This window comes from Fonsecaea erecta (genome assembly GCF_001651985.1).
Source record: "Fonsecaea erecta strain CBS 125763 chromosome Unknown Scaff13, whole genome shotgun sequence".
In the NCBI taxonomy this organism is placed as follows: domain Eukaryota; kingdom Fungi; phylum Ascomycota; class Eurotiomycetes; order Chaetothyriales; family Herpotrichiellaceae; genus Fonsecaea; species Fonsecaea erecta.
In genome coordinates this window covers 62,944-80,201 of record NW_017387256.1, presented here as the reverse complement: position 1 = coordinate 80,201, position 17,258 = coordinate 62,944, and the positions used below count along the sequence as shown (strand labels likewise).

Here is a 17,258-nt window from a genome sequence, read left to right as displayed (position 1 = left end):
GCAGAATATGGTCGCTTTCATCCCGCAGCAACTCTACAGACACGCCGCAGCCTTGCAGTGGCACAAAATATCCTGGTACTTACTGTATGTGCATTATCCGGTCTGCGGCCCCGTGCCGGGAGCTGGCGGGGGAAAGGGTGGAAAAGCTTCCAGGAGACAAGGTATATGTATGGAATTGAGCGTGTATATTCCAGCTCTTTCCCTTCGCCTCGCCTTGAGTTGTTCTCTGCAAGTCCCCGTTCCCTTCACAGGTTCAAATTTTTATTATTATCATTATCAAATCCCTTCTTCGACATGACGTACACGGGCCAAGTTCCCCCGTCTCTCGCCAACAAAATCGATCCGCGCATCGCCCCCTTCTTCGAGCGCTTCTATGACGTCTCGGACAACCCGACTGCGCACGCCGAGTATGCCGATTCCTTTCTCCCAGACGCCGACTTCGTGATGGGCTCGAAGGCCGTCAAGGGCCATGACCAGGTCCTGGAGTTGCGCAAGGGACTCTGGACGGGGCCGATCCAGACCCGGAAGCACAAGCTGGAGAAGATCTTTCCCTTTGGCGAAAGCAGTCTGGAGTGCATGTTGTACGGCAGCGTAGATTACGGCCTGAAGAATGGCAAGCAGTTGACCGTGGAGTGGGCCGCCAGAGCGGTGTTGGCGGAGTACGAGGGAAAGGAGTTGAGGTTCAAGAAGTATCAGGTTTACTTGGTGAGTGTGTTCACGTCGAGCAGGCGGGAGGAGAGATTGGAGCTAATGGGGAATCATAGGATTCGGCGCCTGTCGCGAACGCTGCGAAGGGGTAGGTAGAAGAAGAGTGCGAAGAATATCCATATGCGCAAACAACGCTCTGCAAGACCCTTTTGGAACACTCTCCCAACCACGTTCAGCGTGATCTGCATAAAACAAACTGAGCACAGCTTCGTCCGTCTGCTATCCGGCCATCTCATAGTAGGTTCCTTTCCGACCGGGCACCCTCAAACCCCCATCTTGTGTAGGTCTCGTCGGAGACATTCTGACCGGGCTGCCCTCGACTTCGGCGCTCTGCGGTCTCTGGAAGTCCTGATATCGCGGTGCTGGCGACGCACTCGGAACACTTTCGTCTGCGGGAAGTTCTGACTTGTGACCGGACCATGCCGGACTTCTCATCTCTGGGTCGCTCGGCCTCCTCTCCACTTGCGGTAGCGTGGGTTCCCTCATCGGCGCCGCTTCATTCTGCTCCTCTTCTCTCTTAGCGCTTCGACGAGCGGATGCACATAATAACCAGGCAAAAGCCAACACGATCGCCGCTGCGCACACTGATCCAAGCCCTATGCCTATCTTTTGTCCTGTGCTCAAGCCGGAGTGGCTAGGTGTAACCGTAGAGGCGGCAGCCGGTGCAGAGGAGGTCTGATAAGAGGTGGATGGGGGAGGCGGAGGAGAACTCGCTGCAGAGCTAATTGATGCGGGTGACAGGGGACCGGTTGCGTTAGTCACTGAGCTGGTGGAAGCGGTGGTCTCGACATCTGAGGCAACAAGTGTGGCAGTAAGGGAGTGTTCTGATGAGTACGCATCGGCATCTTTCCAAGTAACACTGCCGCCCACTGTCGCTGGCAAGGACATGATATTGGTGAGGACGGAGGAGTCGGTGAAAGCGACAGTCCTCGAGTCAGTGTCGGGACACCAGCAAGGTAACGGAGTTGTAACTGTGCTGCCTTCATCTTCGCACGCTACCCATTCATTCGAAGTGCCGTTGCAGTAGACCAGGCCGGCCCATGGTTGCTCTGCAGGGGTCAAAAAGTGTGGGACGGACTGGGTGCGGACTCGTTTCCCTACCTTGAAACTCTCCTTTGTCTGGACAGACCGGGTCGTCGTAACTCGAATCTGTGCAGCCGGCCAAATATGTGACGCCAACTAATCATCGTCAGAGCGAGAAATCTCTAGGCAGCAAGGGGGGGTTTCTGACATTGACCGTTATAGCAAGCGTGCGACGATAGACACATGTCCAGACTCTCACAGCATGACTTGTGGCCGAGGGCGACATTCCCACAAGGGATATACCTGGAATCGGCCTGTGTGCCATCGTAGTAGTAGCAGGTGCCGTTGGAGATATCCGGGTTGTAATCCGCCATGGCTTGCCGAAGGACGGTTGGCATGAAGAGGACGAGGGAGGTAAATAGCATGGTTGTGGCGAGGGAACAAGATCAGTCAGGGTCGTGTAACCCACACGAGGTGTTGTTGACAGATGGTCGCAGATGTCAAATCCAAGATCGGGTACCGGCAGCAAGAGGCTTGTTTGCTGTGAGACAGAGGAGGCCTGTGGGTGCGGTTTCCCGTTGCCGCATACAAGAGAAACGTACGCCTCAGGAAAATGTGCCGTGGCATGTCTCAATTTCATCTCACTTCATCTCACTTGTTATCAGTCTGCCCTGGGTGCTGCCCATTTGCTTCGAAGATCCAGCAAGTCTCTTTGGCCGTAAACCTCGCCTGCAATCGTGACTATCATGTCCGCGATCAGGCTGATGCACTTCTGTCGCTTCGAATCCTGCTCAACGCCTTCAGCAAGCTCTGCCTCTCCATCCCCCATTGAGAGAGTCGGTGTCGCTTCGAGAGGACCAATCACGCCTACATCCAGATTTTCATGTGAACCTTCCTTCTCCTCCTGATCCTCGTCCTCGTCCTCGTCTCCTGGTCCATGCTGTACGTCTCCCATCTCCTGTAACCGAAGCGCCTTCTGCGCCAACTCTCGGATGTCTCCCACCTCCTCACTCGACAACTCTCCGCGATCTCGGCACTTCCCCAGGACTGCCCACACCCAAGCTCCAATCCTCGTCACCCTCACTGGATCCCGTGTGTGGAGCATCTTGTACAGATTTGCCGAGATGAACCTGACCAACTCCACGACAGTATTCATATCCATACAGGCAACCTGAACAGGATGAGGGTCCGCAGACAACATGTGCTCTTCCCACTGCTTTCGCACCTTGCGACTGTTCTCCGGGAATGATATGAACTGCAAGGGACGAAGCGCTTCAACAGCTGGAAGAGGTGGTAGGCATCTTAGCGTAGCACGGACTAGTCTGAAATGTGCGAGAAGCGAGTTGTAGTACTGGATTTGAGCAGGTGGTAAGCGCGGGTCTGCTTCCACTGGTGTTGGAATTTGGTTGACTGCAGTGTATGTGCCATCGTTATAGTACCCGCCCTGCCCCATCTCCTCCTTTTCTTCGATTCCATTCAGATGTGCGGCCTCTATCTGAGCAGATAGAATGGATGGGACAGCCTTTGCTTCCGACCTGGGACACAAGATCAAATATCAGCCCTTGCCTGCCCTTGACCTGGTATACCAGACGTTCAGTGACAGGCGACCAAGTTATAACGAGGAGACTCACCGCACCATCCTCAGGTAGTCGACTCCATCATTCGCAGGCCCGTAGAAGAGTTCACCCCTATCCTCCCCAAGCCCAGGAAACGCACCGACCTGGCCACTAAACTGGTCGATGTACGGGACTTCATCCGTCTCCTCTTCCTCTGAATCGCTCCTGTATTGACGCTTGACGAGTGGAGACTCATCGGGCTCGGGAGATGACGTGTTGCGGCGTTTGCGCGACATGTCGCAGGAGGCTTCAAGTCATCGTGTACTGAATTGCCGGGTGACGACCTGGTGGGATGAGAGTGAGCCAAATCACAAGGCGTCTAAGGAATGCGCTTCGCGTGCGCCAGGCAGTACGGCGGATCACACAATCTTTTCGAGGCTTCACAATGTTTCTGCCTTGAGCTTCCATTCTTTTTGGAATGCTCTTTAATTCATAAAATACCAGTTATCGGATTATAGCATGGAGTTCGACATGTCATCGAGATACATTGCGTGGCACAACACTGGAGATGCATATTATCGTCCGCTGCTGTAACTACGCAACAGCTAAGCAATTCCGACGAGCACCATCATCTGCAAGCACCGCCTCCGATCAATCTCTTTCTTCAACATGACCAAGCATGTGGCCACGATTACCGCCTCATCTAAATGACTTGTCGCCTCCTGGTCGAGTATGAGCTGCCCCCCATTTCCAGCCGCGCATCTGGAGGTACCCTCCGTCCGCGTACCATCGGATCTGATCAGCTGGGCTAGGATGGCTCCCGTTTCCTTTTGGCGCAGTGCAATGATTTTGACTTTCTTGCCCGATATGTCTTTCCTGTGTGAGTAGCTCCATTCAAATGAGTGCCCATTTGGGGTGGTGAAGGTTGTGGACCGAGAACCCAGCTTCCCAGAGACTTTAATTCGGTCGGAATTGTCGCCTGTCCCGGTTTGACCTTGGACCAACCTCAAATCAGGCTCACGCTTGGGACCAAAGAAGTATGACGTGCTTATTATGTCGCCCAGCTTTGGGTGGTTGAGCACTGCGTCACCAGAGCACCGCTTTGCTTTCGTCGAGGTATATGCCAGACTCCCGTCATTATGAAAAACTTGGATTTTCAGCTCGGAGCAAGGCCCTGGAAATCGGAGCACGCCGATTCCTCGAGCTGAAATATGCAGGACCGTACCAGGGCTGAAGATATCGGGGTCGAGAAGGGTAGTGGCGGACGAGGCATGGGGGAAGAGGGAGGTTTCCGCAGATTTGGCATCTACTTCGGCTATCTTCTCTGTCGAGGTTAGGACCTCATTCTTGTACTCGAAGTATTTCGCAGCCATTCTGTTATGGTTCGATGTATTTCTCTCAAATGGCAGATAATAACACTGAGTGATGGTGACCGTGCAAGACTTTGACTTTCCTAGACTCTGAAGACCGGACTGACGTACTCCTTTCGGACATGCCGGTGACCCTGAACCTTTTAATCCCCAACATCCCAAGAAGGCCAGCGGCCTTGTCGTCTGTACCACGCCTCGTCATCGTATTCGGAATTCCACATGTAGGCTGGGTTGACGAGGCTGATTTATGATTGGTCGAGAATGCGAGGCAGACTCCTGGGCGCATCCGTTGACAGGCTGGGGCAAACCCGTCGAATCGGTCGAATCTCAAAAATAGAACGAGATTGCGGGCTTGGACAGCATCGATCTTCTTGTGGAGAATCCAGACTTCAGGAATCATGGCTGCCTGTTGACTGAGCGTCTGCGCGCCCCGAGCCCCCTTTGCCGAGAGGTACTGTTGTCAGTCTCGTTCGCCCGCCGCTTTCACGACCACGATGTCAGGCAAATCTCTGATGTCGGTCAACACCCCCATTGCCGAACCCCCTTCCTCCACTTCTCTGACTAGGTCGACCACTCTCATGGCGTCGACCCGTAGGGTGCCGACCTCAAAAGCGACCATCTGAATTTCGCTCTCGTGGCACTGGTCATGAGCCAAAGGACCAATCCTAAGCTCTGCTGTTAAAGCCAGCAGATCAGTTTCCGGGGGAACAGGATAGGAGTGGTGCATAGCATAGACGACGTTTTCATCGACAATTGCCTGTGCGATATCAATGTCCTCGCCCTCTTTGGTGTGTCGCCGCTCGCTTGGATGGAAGGAGGCAGTAGATGACTTCGGTGCGTGTCGTTTGGCAAACAATTGGGTCTGAGTGGTTTGGCGTTGAATCCGAGGTAAGGGAATGATGGCAATTTTAGCCATCTTCAGGGAATTGTTCACGACCAGAACTTTCCATGAAAATGGCTCGCCAACTCGGACTGGAATGTCGGGAGCTGTGAAAGATATTGACAGTCCACTCCTCGCCTCGGTATCAAAGGCTGGCTGTAGGCTGGCGCTGACGGCAGCTGCGGGGGCTGTCGTACCGATGTCAGGGTTAACCGGGAGACTTGTCGGGCGATTCGGCCGTTGTATGGGCTGTGAAGGAGGACCAAACGACGGGTTAAGGGCCGGAGTAAAGTCGACGTTGGTAGTCCACTTCATAACAAGAACCGGATGACATTTCTCATTCAGCTTGATCGCCAGCCTAATCACAATTGACAGGACGTCAACGTTTGGATTGACGGGTCCGAATCCAGGGGCGCGGTTTGGGCTTATCTTCTGATGGAGTCTATAAAGGAAAGTTATGCAGTCTCCTGAGCGGGTTTTCATCGGCAGAAATCCAGGCATCAGAGGCTCGGTGCTACCATTCTTGAGAGAGAGATCAACATACTCGATTGTAGCATCTACTCGCACGAACGGAATGATGTCCATATCCAGCAGAACGATAGTTGCGGGGGTTGTACTGAAAGCATTCACCTTTTGATACCGTATTCGTGACATTGTCGCAGGTACTGCACTATGCCGCCGAGAAGGGACGTGTTGGAGGTGGACCCGGTGCATGTGAGTTGTGGTCATGGGAAGTACGCGTTCCAGCCTCGAAGCAGCCAGGTATGGAGGGTTATCTTTGAGCCCGGGGAGAAAGCGCATGGGTTCGAGTGCATTTGCTTCCAGCGGTTGAAAAGGTTTAAGATTGTCATTCTTGTCAATTTCGTCCCGCTGAGGAGGATTGATGGTGGCAGAAGGGATCAGGATGATTGCAGGCTGAGGAGAGCGAAACCTAGGTCGGTTGAGAATGATTTCAATCTCCCAAACCAGAGTTAAGGTCTGACCGCGGGCTGCAGTCTCACTGGCCAGGACCATAGGTTCGTTCTTCTGGATCGAGTCTGCGGAGTACACGAGGTCTTTGGGAGGTGTTGCGTTGGGTGTATTTTGTTCGTTGCCTGTCGACTCCTCGATGGCCCACACGTCAATTTTGAAAGAGAGCTGTGAGAGAAATGACTTCAAGACATCTTCGTCGCAATGAGGCAGGCGTATGACCGCCAGTGTCCTCAATCTTTCATCTGATCTGGGGATGAGTAAGATAGAATTCCTCGGACGACCGGGACCAAACATACCAAAAAACAGTAGCTCTCTTTCCTTGATGGCGAGAAGCTGGTTGGAGTCATTCTGAACCTCCGCCCCTGCTTGTAGAATCTCAGAAACCTCAGCCACTGTGTCCGATGGAATAATGGCATCTACCAGGGCTGACTTGCACAGATCAGCTTCCATCTTGGGAGGTCGATTCGAGGGAAAGCTTGTCAGGCATGCCTCCCTGTCACTACTAGAAGACACAGGTTCCTGGTATCATCTTGACCTGCTGTAATAGGGGGATGATGCTCATCAATGGTTTGTGGATGACACGATGAAGTGCGCGTGCGTGGTTGATGCCAATCACCCGGAAAGACGAGCAGCTTATGTAATAATTGATGGTTGGGTTCATATTTTTCGGCTCCCACCTCAAGTCCCCCCTACCATTTTCTAAGAATCGCAGCTCATCCTCCACGATTCACGTTCGACTTGAACCTGTCATTCCTTACTGTCATCATCACTACCTCCTTTCCGTATGACCAGTCAACATTTTAACGTGTGAAAATGAACGGGCTTCCACCAACACCCGGACAATGGCGAGAAGCGCGCGCCCCCGACGGACGCACTTACTACTACCACACCATCACCAAGGAGACAAAATGGACCAAACCTCCCGATCTTATGACTCCGTTGGAAAAGGCGCTTGCCGCTCAGCCATGGCAAGAATACACCACTCCCGATGGCCGGAAGTATTACTCAAACTCGGACACGAAACAGACCGTGTGGGACATGCCACAGCAGTATCGCGACGCCCTGAATTCCGTCCAACTCCCTCCTAAACCGGTCCAGCAACCCCCTGCCTTCGTTGCCGGCGGAACTACTGCCCTTTCGTCCTACAATCATGCTCGCGAACGAGACGATCACGCGCCTTTCGATTTGAAACCTCGTCCTGAGAGCGCGCTCTCGGTGCCGTCCATCGCAAAGGAAGTTGTGCCGGATTACTCCAGCTTTGAGGAGGCGGAAGCTGCGTTCATGAAACTGCTGCGACGGTCCAACGTCCAACCCGATTGGACCTGGGAGCAGACGATGCGGGCGACCATCAAAGACCCTCAATACAGAGCCTTGAAAGACCCGAAGGACAGGAAGGCAGCTTTCGAGAAATATGCGGTCGAGGTTCGGCAACAAGAACGGGAAAAGGCAAAAGAAAGGCTGGCTAAGCTACGCACAGATTTCGGTAACATGTTGAGAACACACCCCGAGATCAAACACTACAGTCGATGGAAAACAATCCGGCCCATCATTGAGGGTGAGACCGTTTTTCGATCCACTGACAACGAAGATGAGCGTAAGCAGCTTTTCGAAGAATACATTATCGAGCTTAAGAAGCAGCATATCGAACAGGAAGCCGCCGTCCGCAGGTCTGCGCTGGATGACCTTGTTGCTATTCTCAAAGCTCTCGACTTGGAGCCTTACACCCGATGGGCGCAGGCGCAGGAGATTCTTCAATCCAACGAGAGGATGCTGTCGGATGAGAAATTCAAGCTTCTGAGTAAGTCAGATGTTTTGACGGCTTTTGAGAACCACATCAAGTCGCTCGAGAGGACCTTCAATGATGCACGTCAGCAGCAAAAAGCCACCAAAGTAAGACGCGAAAGACAAAACCGCGATAGGTTCCTGGAACTACTTCAAAGCTTGCGAAGTCAAGGCAAAATCAAGGCGGGCACCAAGTGGATGAGCATATTGCCCGAAATTGAGGATGACCCGAGGTATGTTGCAATGTTGGGTCAGGCCGGTTCAACACCTTTGGATCTCTTCTGGGATATGGTCGAAGAGGAAGAAAGGGCTCTGCGGGGAAGGCGAAACGACGTGTATGATGTGCTTGAGGTAGGCTACAGACCCTTTCATATACACAGCATACGCTAACCACCAGCAGGACAAACGATATGAAGTCACAACTCGAACTACCTTCGACGAGTTTTTTGATATCATGCTTACTGATCGGCGAACAGCCAATATCGATCGAGACGCTCTGCAGCTCATCTTCCAGCGGCTGCATGACAAGGTAGTGCGGAGAAGCGAGGATGAAAGGCACGCAGCAGACCGCCACCAGCGTCGCGCTGTGGACGCGCTGCGGTCAAGGATCAAGCATCTAGAACCTCCGGTCCGCATTACTGACTCTTGGGAAGATATCAAGACTCGAGTGGAGAAGACAGATGAGTATCATGCCGTTGAGACTGAAGAACTGCGGAAGTCTGCCTTTGACAAGGTGGTCAAGCGGCTGAGAGAAAAGGAAGAAGACGCCGACAAGGACCGTGAACGGAGGCATTCCAGACGAGGCGATGACCGAGATCACCGAAACGGCCATCGCGGTGAAACCAGATACGGCCGACTCTCTAAGACCCCAGAGCCGGATGCTTACGAAGCAGACCGCCGCAAAGCACAGGCAGCTCGGGAGAAACAATACAGAAAGGCGAGTGGGTTCAGTCCACCACCTTCGCACCCTCGTGAACGAAGGGAACGCGACGAGAGACACGGTCGCCTCGACCGTGACAGAACACCTCCAACTCGACGCGTGAGTGCTTACGAGCGTGAACGGCGCGAGAGAGAAGAAGAACGAGAGCGTCTATATCGCACACGAGCCGAACCGCGCAGCAGCAGGGATGAACTCAATTATGGCGAAGAGTCAAGGAGCATCACCGGCGGCGACCGACGAAGGAGAAGGGAAGGAAGCGAAGACAGCGTTGAGAGTGGACGGCGTAGTGCAAAGCGGAATCGTCGGGAGCGAAGATCACGGTCGCGTGAAAAGGGAAAGAGCAAGACGCCCGAACCACCGTCAGCCAAAAAGGACAAAGACAGTGATATGCTGCGAGTTACAGAGCCGAGTGGTGTGCATTCGGGAAGCGAAGAAGGCGAGATCGAGGAAGATTGATCGGTATCAAGCGGCATAGCCCTGAAGGAGGACACACCAGGTCAGTCAGTCAAGGTCTTTTTGCACCTTTCCTTTGTTATCAGGGACTTACAGCAGCTATGTCCCCAGCTACTTCCTGCACGCGCAGGAGAGACTTGGGACAGCAGGCTGGGGTTCTCTCGGATAGAACACCTGAGGCAGCAGGCTTCAAGTTGTCTGCTCCAGAGCCGACGTTGGGAAATGTGCATTCTGTTAGGTACGTAGAGCCCTGCGTCCCAGGCTTCTAATCACGAAAACTCCAGCGTCTACGTCTTCGACACCAGTGGTATTTATCGCTGGAGGCGGATGGCCTCTTGGGGACTGATCTGTACCCATGTGTTTCTCCATTCTCGTAGATCCTCGCTTCGGCCCGAAACCGTTTTAGTTGGGGCTTACGATTATTATGATCCACTGCCTCCCTTTACGAGAATCTATTCTGATGTGTCAAACTATTGATCGTGGGTGGTGCGCTCGTCAACGGCATACCGGTCCGCGAAGCACGTCAAGACACCAGGTGCACGCATGTCCGGCTTCGTTTATGTGTCCTACATATGCTTAGACATTCAGCGGATAACCAGAAACGAATGAGCGCGATATAATAGACTTGGTTTGAACCCGGGACCTATCTGGGTTTTGGAGCCATCATAACACCAAACATTGCGAGCGCTTCGCCACAAAGATGAGCTAGCCCGCCTTTATCGGGCTCAGTTGAAACAGTGTCTTTCTTTTTAACCTAGCGGCAGATGTCGCAGTTTGCACGTGGCACTCGACCTCCGCCTGGTAGACAGTGCTCAAGCATTTCGGTGCACACATGTAGCTCCAACTGTTCAAAATTCCATGTCGTCCTGGCCAGCTCCAACCCCATTTCTCAGAGAAACTTTCGATAGATTCAATCTCGATTGACTCTGATCTGCCATCAGCTCATCAGCTTCTTCATCTCTTTCGCTCTCATCGTCTATTTCAAAGTTGAAATCTCCACGCTCGATCCGACTGCACCTATCCAGAATAGCTTGGTATTCTTTCCGCAAGTCTTCCAGGGTGATGATCACGCGCCGTCGTTTGTTCATCTTCATCATCTCCACGTCGTGTTGCAGGTTAGCAACCTCACCATTGATCGGGTTTCGAGCCGCTTTACTATTCTCGGTCTCGACGAGAATATACGCCTCATCCGGTGCCATACAGGCCATGAGATTGATGAGAGCAAGCAAGACGTGTCTCAAGGCCGTGGCTTTTGGGTCATGCCGAGCCCGAGCGGATTTGCGGATTAACCGGAGTCGGTCGTACAGGACAGTAATCGCACCACGATAGTCATTCTGAGAAATGCGGACGGCGTGCATAATGCTAAGATAGTCGACTTTGCCGTTGTCTGAGCTCAAGTTCGATGACGTCAACTGAGATTTTGCAAGGGAAACGAGGTGTGAGTCCATATGTCGGGCAAGTTGAGGATACATTGCCCAAGGCAGAGATTGAAGAGTCTGTACCACACCGTCGGGACCGAAAACAGATCCACTCGAAATCAAGATTGAGTTGATCAGGCTTGTCACTGATGATCGCTGCAATGCCTGGTCGGGGAGCTGGACCAAGGCACTGTAGGCGCGATCGAATCTAGATAGCTTGAGTTCTGCAGTGACCAGTCTGGATAGCACTTCGGCTCGAAAATTGGGGATTGGCTCTTTTTGCCCAGCGTGCAATGATTCTAACGTCAAGTGGGCAAACTGAGCTGCTTCATTATACGCTTTTGCAGACTCGAAAAGAGATGTAATATGATGCAGGTAAACGGGCAGTCCGTTGTTGAAACACTCTGCTTCAATCATGGACAATAGTCCTGCTGAAAGCGCAACCAGGTTTCCAACCGCTTTTCCGCACGCGAGACCGTATGACGCCTTCCGGAAATAATGTGCTGCAACATCATACTCGCCTTTCGCATTAGCCAGACGGCCTTTCACATAGCTCGACCAGGACGTTGACGGTTGATACTGTAAGAATTCGGTGGCAAGCTCGAGTTCGCCCTGTACAAGTAGGTCACATTGGAGGTAGACTGCACCTTCTTCTGGATCCAACGTATCTTTTCCAGAGGCCCAGTTGTCAATCTCCGAAAGCTGGTCTGTGATCAGATACATCAAAGGTTTCTCGACGGCAGGCTGTGGTCGGACAGCTTTGCTTAACGTGTCCTCCATTATGGTGACCCGTCGTTTGTTTTCGGCAATGGTATCGGACCGTTGGCGGGAGGCATTCGGGTGTCCATCGGCACCAAGAATCTCCAAGGGAACCCGTCGTGAGTGTGATGCTAGCCACAGGTTGCGATTACACAGCCGGAGAAGGGGTGCAATTTGGTCGTATAGTTCAGACGCGTCGAAAATTGTCGATTTCGCTTCCTCCTGGCTTAACTCGCCCTCCACAAAAATCGCCAGAGCAAGAAGATCCATGAGCAGTTCCTTTTGGGAGGACAAGAGGTTGAGCACACCAACAGACAAAAGAAGATTTCCGAATAGCGTGTTCCTCAATGCGCTTTTCGCTCTCCTGCCCCTAGGCACGAAGAGCTCCAAAACTCCGAAGAAAAGTTCGTTGTTCAGGCCAGAAATGCCGCCTACAGGAGAAAGATCAGACCGAAGTCTTTCAAAAGTATCGTTCGATATAGCGTCACCAAATCCTGTGCTATCATAGATATTCAGTGTCCGTGTCGGAGTGACATAATCGGCACCAATGGATATATCTTCGTCAATTGCAACCACGAGATCCCGAGCAAGGTCTGAGGGAAACGATTCCCTGAAAGTCCTCGCCGCCGAGATCAGAAGAGCCAGGTCGAGGAAGGGCTCTCCGTCGTCAGTACTGACTTTTCGGTGAGGCCATAATCGAGCAGTCGTGCCTTCGAGATTTTTTATGTCGTCAAGCTCATTCTGCTGGAGGAGTTCAAACTTGCTGCATTCTCGAACCGCACAACATTTGTCTGCCATGGTAATCCACACCATCCCGCCGAATGCATCGTAGGCCAGGGCCAGCGGAGCATTGCGGTCGTCATTAACATTTTCAGCTATTCGGTAGAAATTGCGCCATTGGGTATCAGTGTCGATACAAAAACGGTCAAAGTCCATGTCGGATTCACTATACTTCCGCAGAGAGATGTTGGCTGCCACAGTCGTACACATGCGTTGTCTCAGGGGAGCTTCTTTCTGAGAAGCAGTCAATTTCACCGAAGTCGCATCTTCATATATGGATAAAGCCGTGTCGAGGGCCTCCTCAGAGTAGCGGCCAGGATGGAAGAAGAAGGCCAACCACTTCGAAGCTGGATCTTCCTGATCGCCCTTGACGAATTCTGGAGGCACAGTCTTCGCTGACACTGTCGCGTGGCATTTGACCCAGTTGGTCTTCCATGAGTTTGCCAGACTGCCCAGTTCCAGTTGACAGTTGTAAAGCTGGTGGTAGTTGTGGTTTCGCCAAAGCACCCAGAGCTGAGCAGACTTGTAATTGGTGCCTGGATCGAGCTTGAAGCCAATCATGGACCAGACAGTGTTTCCTGATGGGTCTGGATCGGGAGCACAGAGTTTTGTCTCCGGATATCTGTCTTCAACAAGAAGCGAGTCTGTGAGGCTCCCCTTGACATCCCAGAATTTGAACTGCCCTCCATCTTCGGGACTGTAAGTCAAAATTGTAGGAAATTTCTGCACTTCGTCTTCTTTGAATATCTGCAAAAGGGCATCTCCCGCTGGGTTTAAGTGGGTTCTGTCGTTAGGGTCCCGGGTTAAGCCCATCAGGTCTTTCGTAGCAACAATTTTCCCGTTGTTGAGATTCCAGATTCGCAAAGTATGATTCAGGCACACAGTGAAGAGGAGATCCCCATCCGCGGACACGGACATGGTCTGGGCGGTTCTCGGATCCAGTTGTGTTGAACCATATTCGATCGTGTGATAGCCCCGTCGAGTGACCAGTCCTCGGATCGATGCGCCCCATGACCGGTCATCGTAGTTATCCTGTTCCCAGCTGTCGTGTAAAGACCTCCTCTTCAGCCTCTGTAATCGTCCGCCGGCAAAAGATATGATCACTACCAGCGAGGTATTCGCATAAATGCGGTAGACTTTATCTATGCCGAGGGTGGAACTTTCGAGTGGCTGGCACCACTGATTGAGGTTCTCGCTTTGTAGGATTCGCGAGTCGTGAAAGGCTCTCATGGGCACTCGTAGGTTGAAGATCTCGTTTTTGTCGGTACAAACAAAGATGCTAATCTCGTCGAGATTCTCTAAATCCGCAAAAGTGACTCCTCGAGGAATGATCTGATCCTGGAACTCGAACTGGATGGTAAGGTAGGCCTCGTTGAGATCGGCTTCGCTTCTTGCGAAATCGGCGCATTGTATTTGCAGCACTTTTCCATTGTTCACCACTTTCCAGTAGAATGTCCGTGGGTATGTTTTGGACGCTCGAAAATATATCGAGCTTTGCGAGGCCAGGAATTGGGAGAAATAGGAGCTTTGATCGTTTCGCGAGGCTCGGCCATTCTCAGCACGGGTCGAAGCAGATTTGGTCTTGTCATACAAGCCGTTCTTTCTCGGAACACGGAGGTGTGTTACTGAGTCTGCGGCCGCCGGGGTCACCTGGAAGGCGGTCTCGGTATAGAGATTGAGCATGGTTGCGGCTGTTGCCTGGGTCGCATTTGTTCAAGGAGCGTTATGGCGAGGAGCGACTTGAAGCATCTGTGCCATGATAGTGGACTTTGGGGAATGCTTTGTACAGTAGAGTAACAATAGCAAGATTTCTAGGACGCGTCTCTCCTCAAAATATCGCGACCAATGATCGCTAAGCAAGGAGGAAGCACCAGCCGGGCGACTGCGCCAAGTCACGAGCTCTTGGCGCGGAAAGAATGGGAGCGGGTTGGGGTGAGGGCTCGTGGTCTAGTTGATTTCATGGCATCATGGACACATAATCGGTACTTCATCCTAAGTCCAGGATTGAGGGAAGCATCAATATCAAGTCGCGCCCCTTCTTTACATTCCAGATCCCGTCCGTTGTCTACCACCAGTCGCCTTGATCTTTCATCGCTGCCGCGACCTTGGTGAATCCGGCAATGTTGCTGCCCGCCACCAAGCTGGGAAATTCGTCCTCTTTTGGTGTGACATATGTCTTCGCGGTCTGTAGCCCGTTTTCGAAACAGTTCTTCATGATGAGCTTCAGTTTCTCGTCCACCTCTTCCGCAGTCCATTTGATTCGTGCCGAGTTTTGAGCCATTTCGAGACCTGAAACCGCCACACCACCTGCATTAGCAGCCTTTCCTGGAGCATACCAGACCCATTTCTCCTTCTTGAAATTTCTGGCTGCCTCGAAGACGTCGATTGCAGCTTTTGTGCAGCCCATGTTGCTTCCTTCGGCCACAAACTTGCAACCAGCGGCGACGAGACCTTCGGCTTCCTCGCCGGATACTTCGTTTTGCGTCGCCGAGGGCAGAGCCACGTCGACCTGACCCACATGCAGCCACGGTCGCACACCGTCAATGTATTTGACCTTACTGCTAAATGCAGAGGTGTGGGCGACCTCGGAGAGCTGTTTTCGGTCCACCTTGAGTTTTGCAATGGTTTCGATCATCTCTGGGTCAATACCCTGTGGAGTAGTGGCGACGATGGCACCCTTGCTATCACTCAAAGACACGACAGTCCCCCCTAGCTCAATCACTTTCAGGGCTGCATATTGGGCCACATTTCCAGAGCCAGAGATGGCGACCCTTTTCCCTGTGAATGATTCGGTGCCGCCAGAGGCATATTTGATCATGTGCTCGACGTACTGGCAACTATTAGTCAACTGCCGCTGACGTGATGGGGAGGCCTCACATAGACGACACCGTAACCTGTCGCTTCAGGTCGGATGAGGGAGCCACCCCAGCTGCCTGCAATCTGTCAGAGATTGTGTTCTCTCGGAGGTATGAATTGTTGACTCGCCTCCTTTCCCAGTCAAAACACCTTGCCACGTCCTGTTTTGTTTCTTGTATTGTCCAAATAGCCAGCCAATCTCTCGTCCAGATACACCGATGTCGCCCGCTGCCCACATAATCAGCCTACCGAATAGAGCAAGTGGTCTCGTGTCGCTTACCCGGAACATCGACGTCCGCGCCAATGTGCTTTCCGAGCTCGCTCATGAAAGCACAACAGAATCTACGGATCTCGTTGTCTGATTTACCCTTGGGGTCAAAATCTGCGCCACCTTTTCCACCTCCCATGTTCAGTCCAGTGAGTGCGTTCTTGAAGATCTGCTCGAAACCCAGAAACTTCAGGACAGAAAGGTTCACAGTAGGATGAAATCGGAGGCCGCCCTTGTAAGGACCAAGCGCGGAATTGAATTGTACACGGTAGCCCCGGTTCACTTGGAGCTGGCCCTTGTCGTCTTCCCACACCACTCGAAATTGGATGACTCGTTCGGGGATGGAGCAGACGTTCAGGGCTGTTTTGTATTCTGGGTTCTTCTCAAAGAGCGACGAGTTCTCGAGAGTTGAGACAAGCTCCTCGTATGCTTGCTCGAACTCGGGTTCGGAGGGGATGTTGGTCATGTTGTCGGTCGAAAGTGAAGAAGCAGAGATGAGCGAACAGTGAAGTGAGAATGCAACCTGAAGAAAGGTTTGTGTTGGAAGCAGAAGTCAGAGGGGAGGGGAAAAAATGTTCACAGATATAACGGCTGGCAGTGAGTCTTCAACCAGCTGTCTCTCGGCCTGGAATGAGCTCTGTCTGTCGTCTACAACCGCAGCTCTTCACCCTTGGCAGCAGAAAAAAATCTGTCAGTACGTCAGTCCGAAAGGTGACGACACACATCCCACACCCAGGCACCTTGCGCACCCATGATGCATGTGCAGCTAGCAGGCCTGGAATTCTGCTCTCCTTAGCTTATCTGAAGCCCAAGGAGACAACAGGGGGAGTCCAGAACCCATCGTATCGACAAGTGCTCTGTGAAGATGGTGTTGACAAAATTTTGTAAGGGTTGGAAGTGAGCGCGTCCATTGGTTCGATAAGGGAGGGCGCGCAGAGATGTTGATAGAGCTGCAGTGGGGACTTGGGATGGGACTCAGGACCACAGGAGCCCCATTTTGTGCCCCTAGCGAGTAATAGTGGTGGCTAGGGGGTTTACAGTAGGTAGCTTCGGAGTTGGTGACAATGGCGAAGCCCCAAATTCTATTATCGAGGCCCGTCGCCCTTTCGTTTTCCGCGCAGTGGAGTGCAGGTGTTGAGCGGCTGGTCCTGCTTGTTGCGTCCAGAGGTTGCTCGATCCGATGTCGCTGTGCATCGCCTACTTCCCCCCCAAAGCTTGTTGGATGTAGAAACACTAACCCACCCGAGCCCGGAGTCAGCCATCAGAAGCAAATGCCCTCGCTAAGCACGTCCGCCCCAGCTGGGAGCAATTTTTCTTTCTCTCGCTAAATACATGTACAGTAAATGGGCGACTCGGATGTACCCGAGCCCCAGTGCCAGCTGACGAAGAGGAAAAACCATCCCACCATATCCCGTGTTATATCGCAGAAACCCCTGTCCACGTTAAGAAGTTTTCTCCACGAAGCCGGGGCACGGGTTGAAGTTGGACACGTG

General features: G+C 52.5%; 8 protein-coding genes across 8 annotated transcripts; 2 read left to right on the top strand and 6 right to left on the bottom strand.

Annotated features, from left to right (window-relative positions):
• Nucleotides 1–294: 294 nt before the first annotated feature.
• Nucleotides 295–800, top strand: AYL99_10958 (hypothetical protein; the record flags this gene model as incomplete). The annotated part of the gene is made up of 2 exons (XM_018842464.1): nt 295–705; nt 765–800. 2 exons carry the CDS (start codon nt 295–297, stop codon nt 798–800), a joined length of 447 nt encoding a protein of 148 aa, XP_018687877.1.
• Nucleotides 801–927: 127 nt separating this feature from the next.
• Nucleotides 928–2,105, bottom strand: AYL99_10957 (hypothetical protein; the record flags this gene model as incomplete). Its single annotated transcript, XM_018842463.1, has 3 exons — nt 928–1,757; nt 1,810–1,887; nt 1,940–2,105. The coding sequence occupies 3 exons, from the start codon at nt 2,103–2,105 to the stop codon at nt 928–930; spliced, it is 1,074 nt and encodes a 357-aa protein (XP_018687876.1).
• A 287-nt stretch (nt 2,106–2,392) lies between these two features.
• Nucleotides 2,393–3,583, bottom strand: AYL99_10956 (hypothetical protein; the record flags this gene model as incomplete). Its single annotated transcript, XM_018842462.1, has 2 exons — nt 2,393–3,266; nt 3,363–3,583. The coding sequence occupies 2 exons, from the start codon at nt 3,581–3,583 to the stop codon at nt 2,393–2,395; spliced, it is 1,095 nt and encodes a 364-aa protein (XP_018687875.1).
• Nucleotides 3,584–3,892: 309 nt separating this feature from the next.
• Nucleotides 3,893–4,660, bottom strand: AYL99_10955 (hypothetical protein; the record flags this gene model as incomplete). Its single annotated transcript, XM_018842461.1, has 1 exon — nt 3,893–4,660. One exon carries the CDS (start codon nt 4,658–4,660, stop codon nt 3,893–3,895), a length of 768 nt encoding a protein of 255 aa, XP_018687874.1.
• A 457-nt stretch (nt 4,661–5,117) lies between these two features.
• AYL99_10954 (hypothetical protein) lies at nt 5,118–6,959 on the bottom strand (the record flags this gene model as incomplete). Its single annotated transcript, XM_018842460.1, has 2 exons — nt 5,118–6,751; nt 6,806–6,959. The coding sequence occupies 2 exons, from the start codon at nt 6,957–6,959 to the stop codon at nt 5,118–5,120; spliced, it is 1,788 nt and encodes a 595-aa protein (XP_018687873.1).
• A 363-nt stretch (nt 6,960–7,322) lies between these two features.
• AYL99_10953 (hypothetical protein) lies at nt 7,323–9,687 on the top strand (the record flags this gene model as incomplete). The annotated part of the gene is made up of 2 exons (XM_018842459.1): nt 7,323–8,642; nt 8,692–9,687. The coding sequence occupies 2 exons, from the start codon at nt 7,323–7,325 to the stop codon at nt 9,685–9,687; spliced, it is 2,316 nt and encodes a 771-aa protein (XP_018687872.1).
• Nucleotides 9,688–10,532: 845 nt separating this feature from the next.
• Nucleotides 10,533–14,324, bottom strand: AYL99_10952 (hypothetical protein; the record flags this gene model as incomplete). The annotated part of the gene is made up of 1 exon (XM_018842458.1): nt 10,533–14,324. The coding sequence occupies one exon, from the start codon at nt 14,322–14,324 to the stop codon at nt 10,533–10,535; it is 3,792 nt and encodes a 1,263-aa protein (XP_018687871.1).
• Nucleotides 14,325–14,706: 382 nt separating this feature from the next.
• AYL99_10951 (NADP-specific glutamate dehydrogenase) lies at nt 14,707–16,231 on the bottom strand (the record flags this gene model as incomplete). Its single annotated transcript, XM_018842457.1, has 4 exons — nt 14,707–15,471; nt 15,519–15,574; nt 15,648–15,725; nt 15,778–16,231. 4 exons carry the CDS (start codon nt 16,229–16,231, stop codon nt 14,707–14,709), a joined length of 1,353 nt encoding a protein of 450 aa, XP_018687870.1.
• Nucleotides 16,232–17,258: the final 1,027 nt, after the last annotated feature.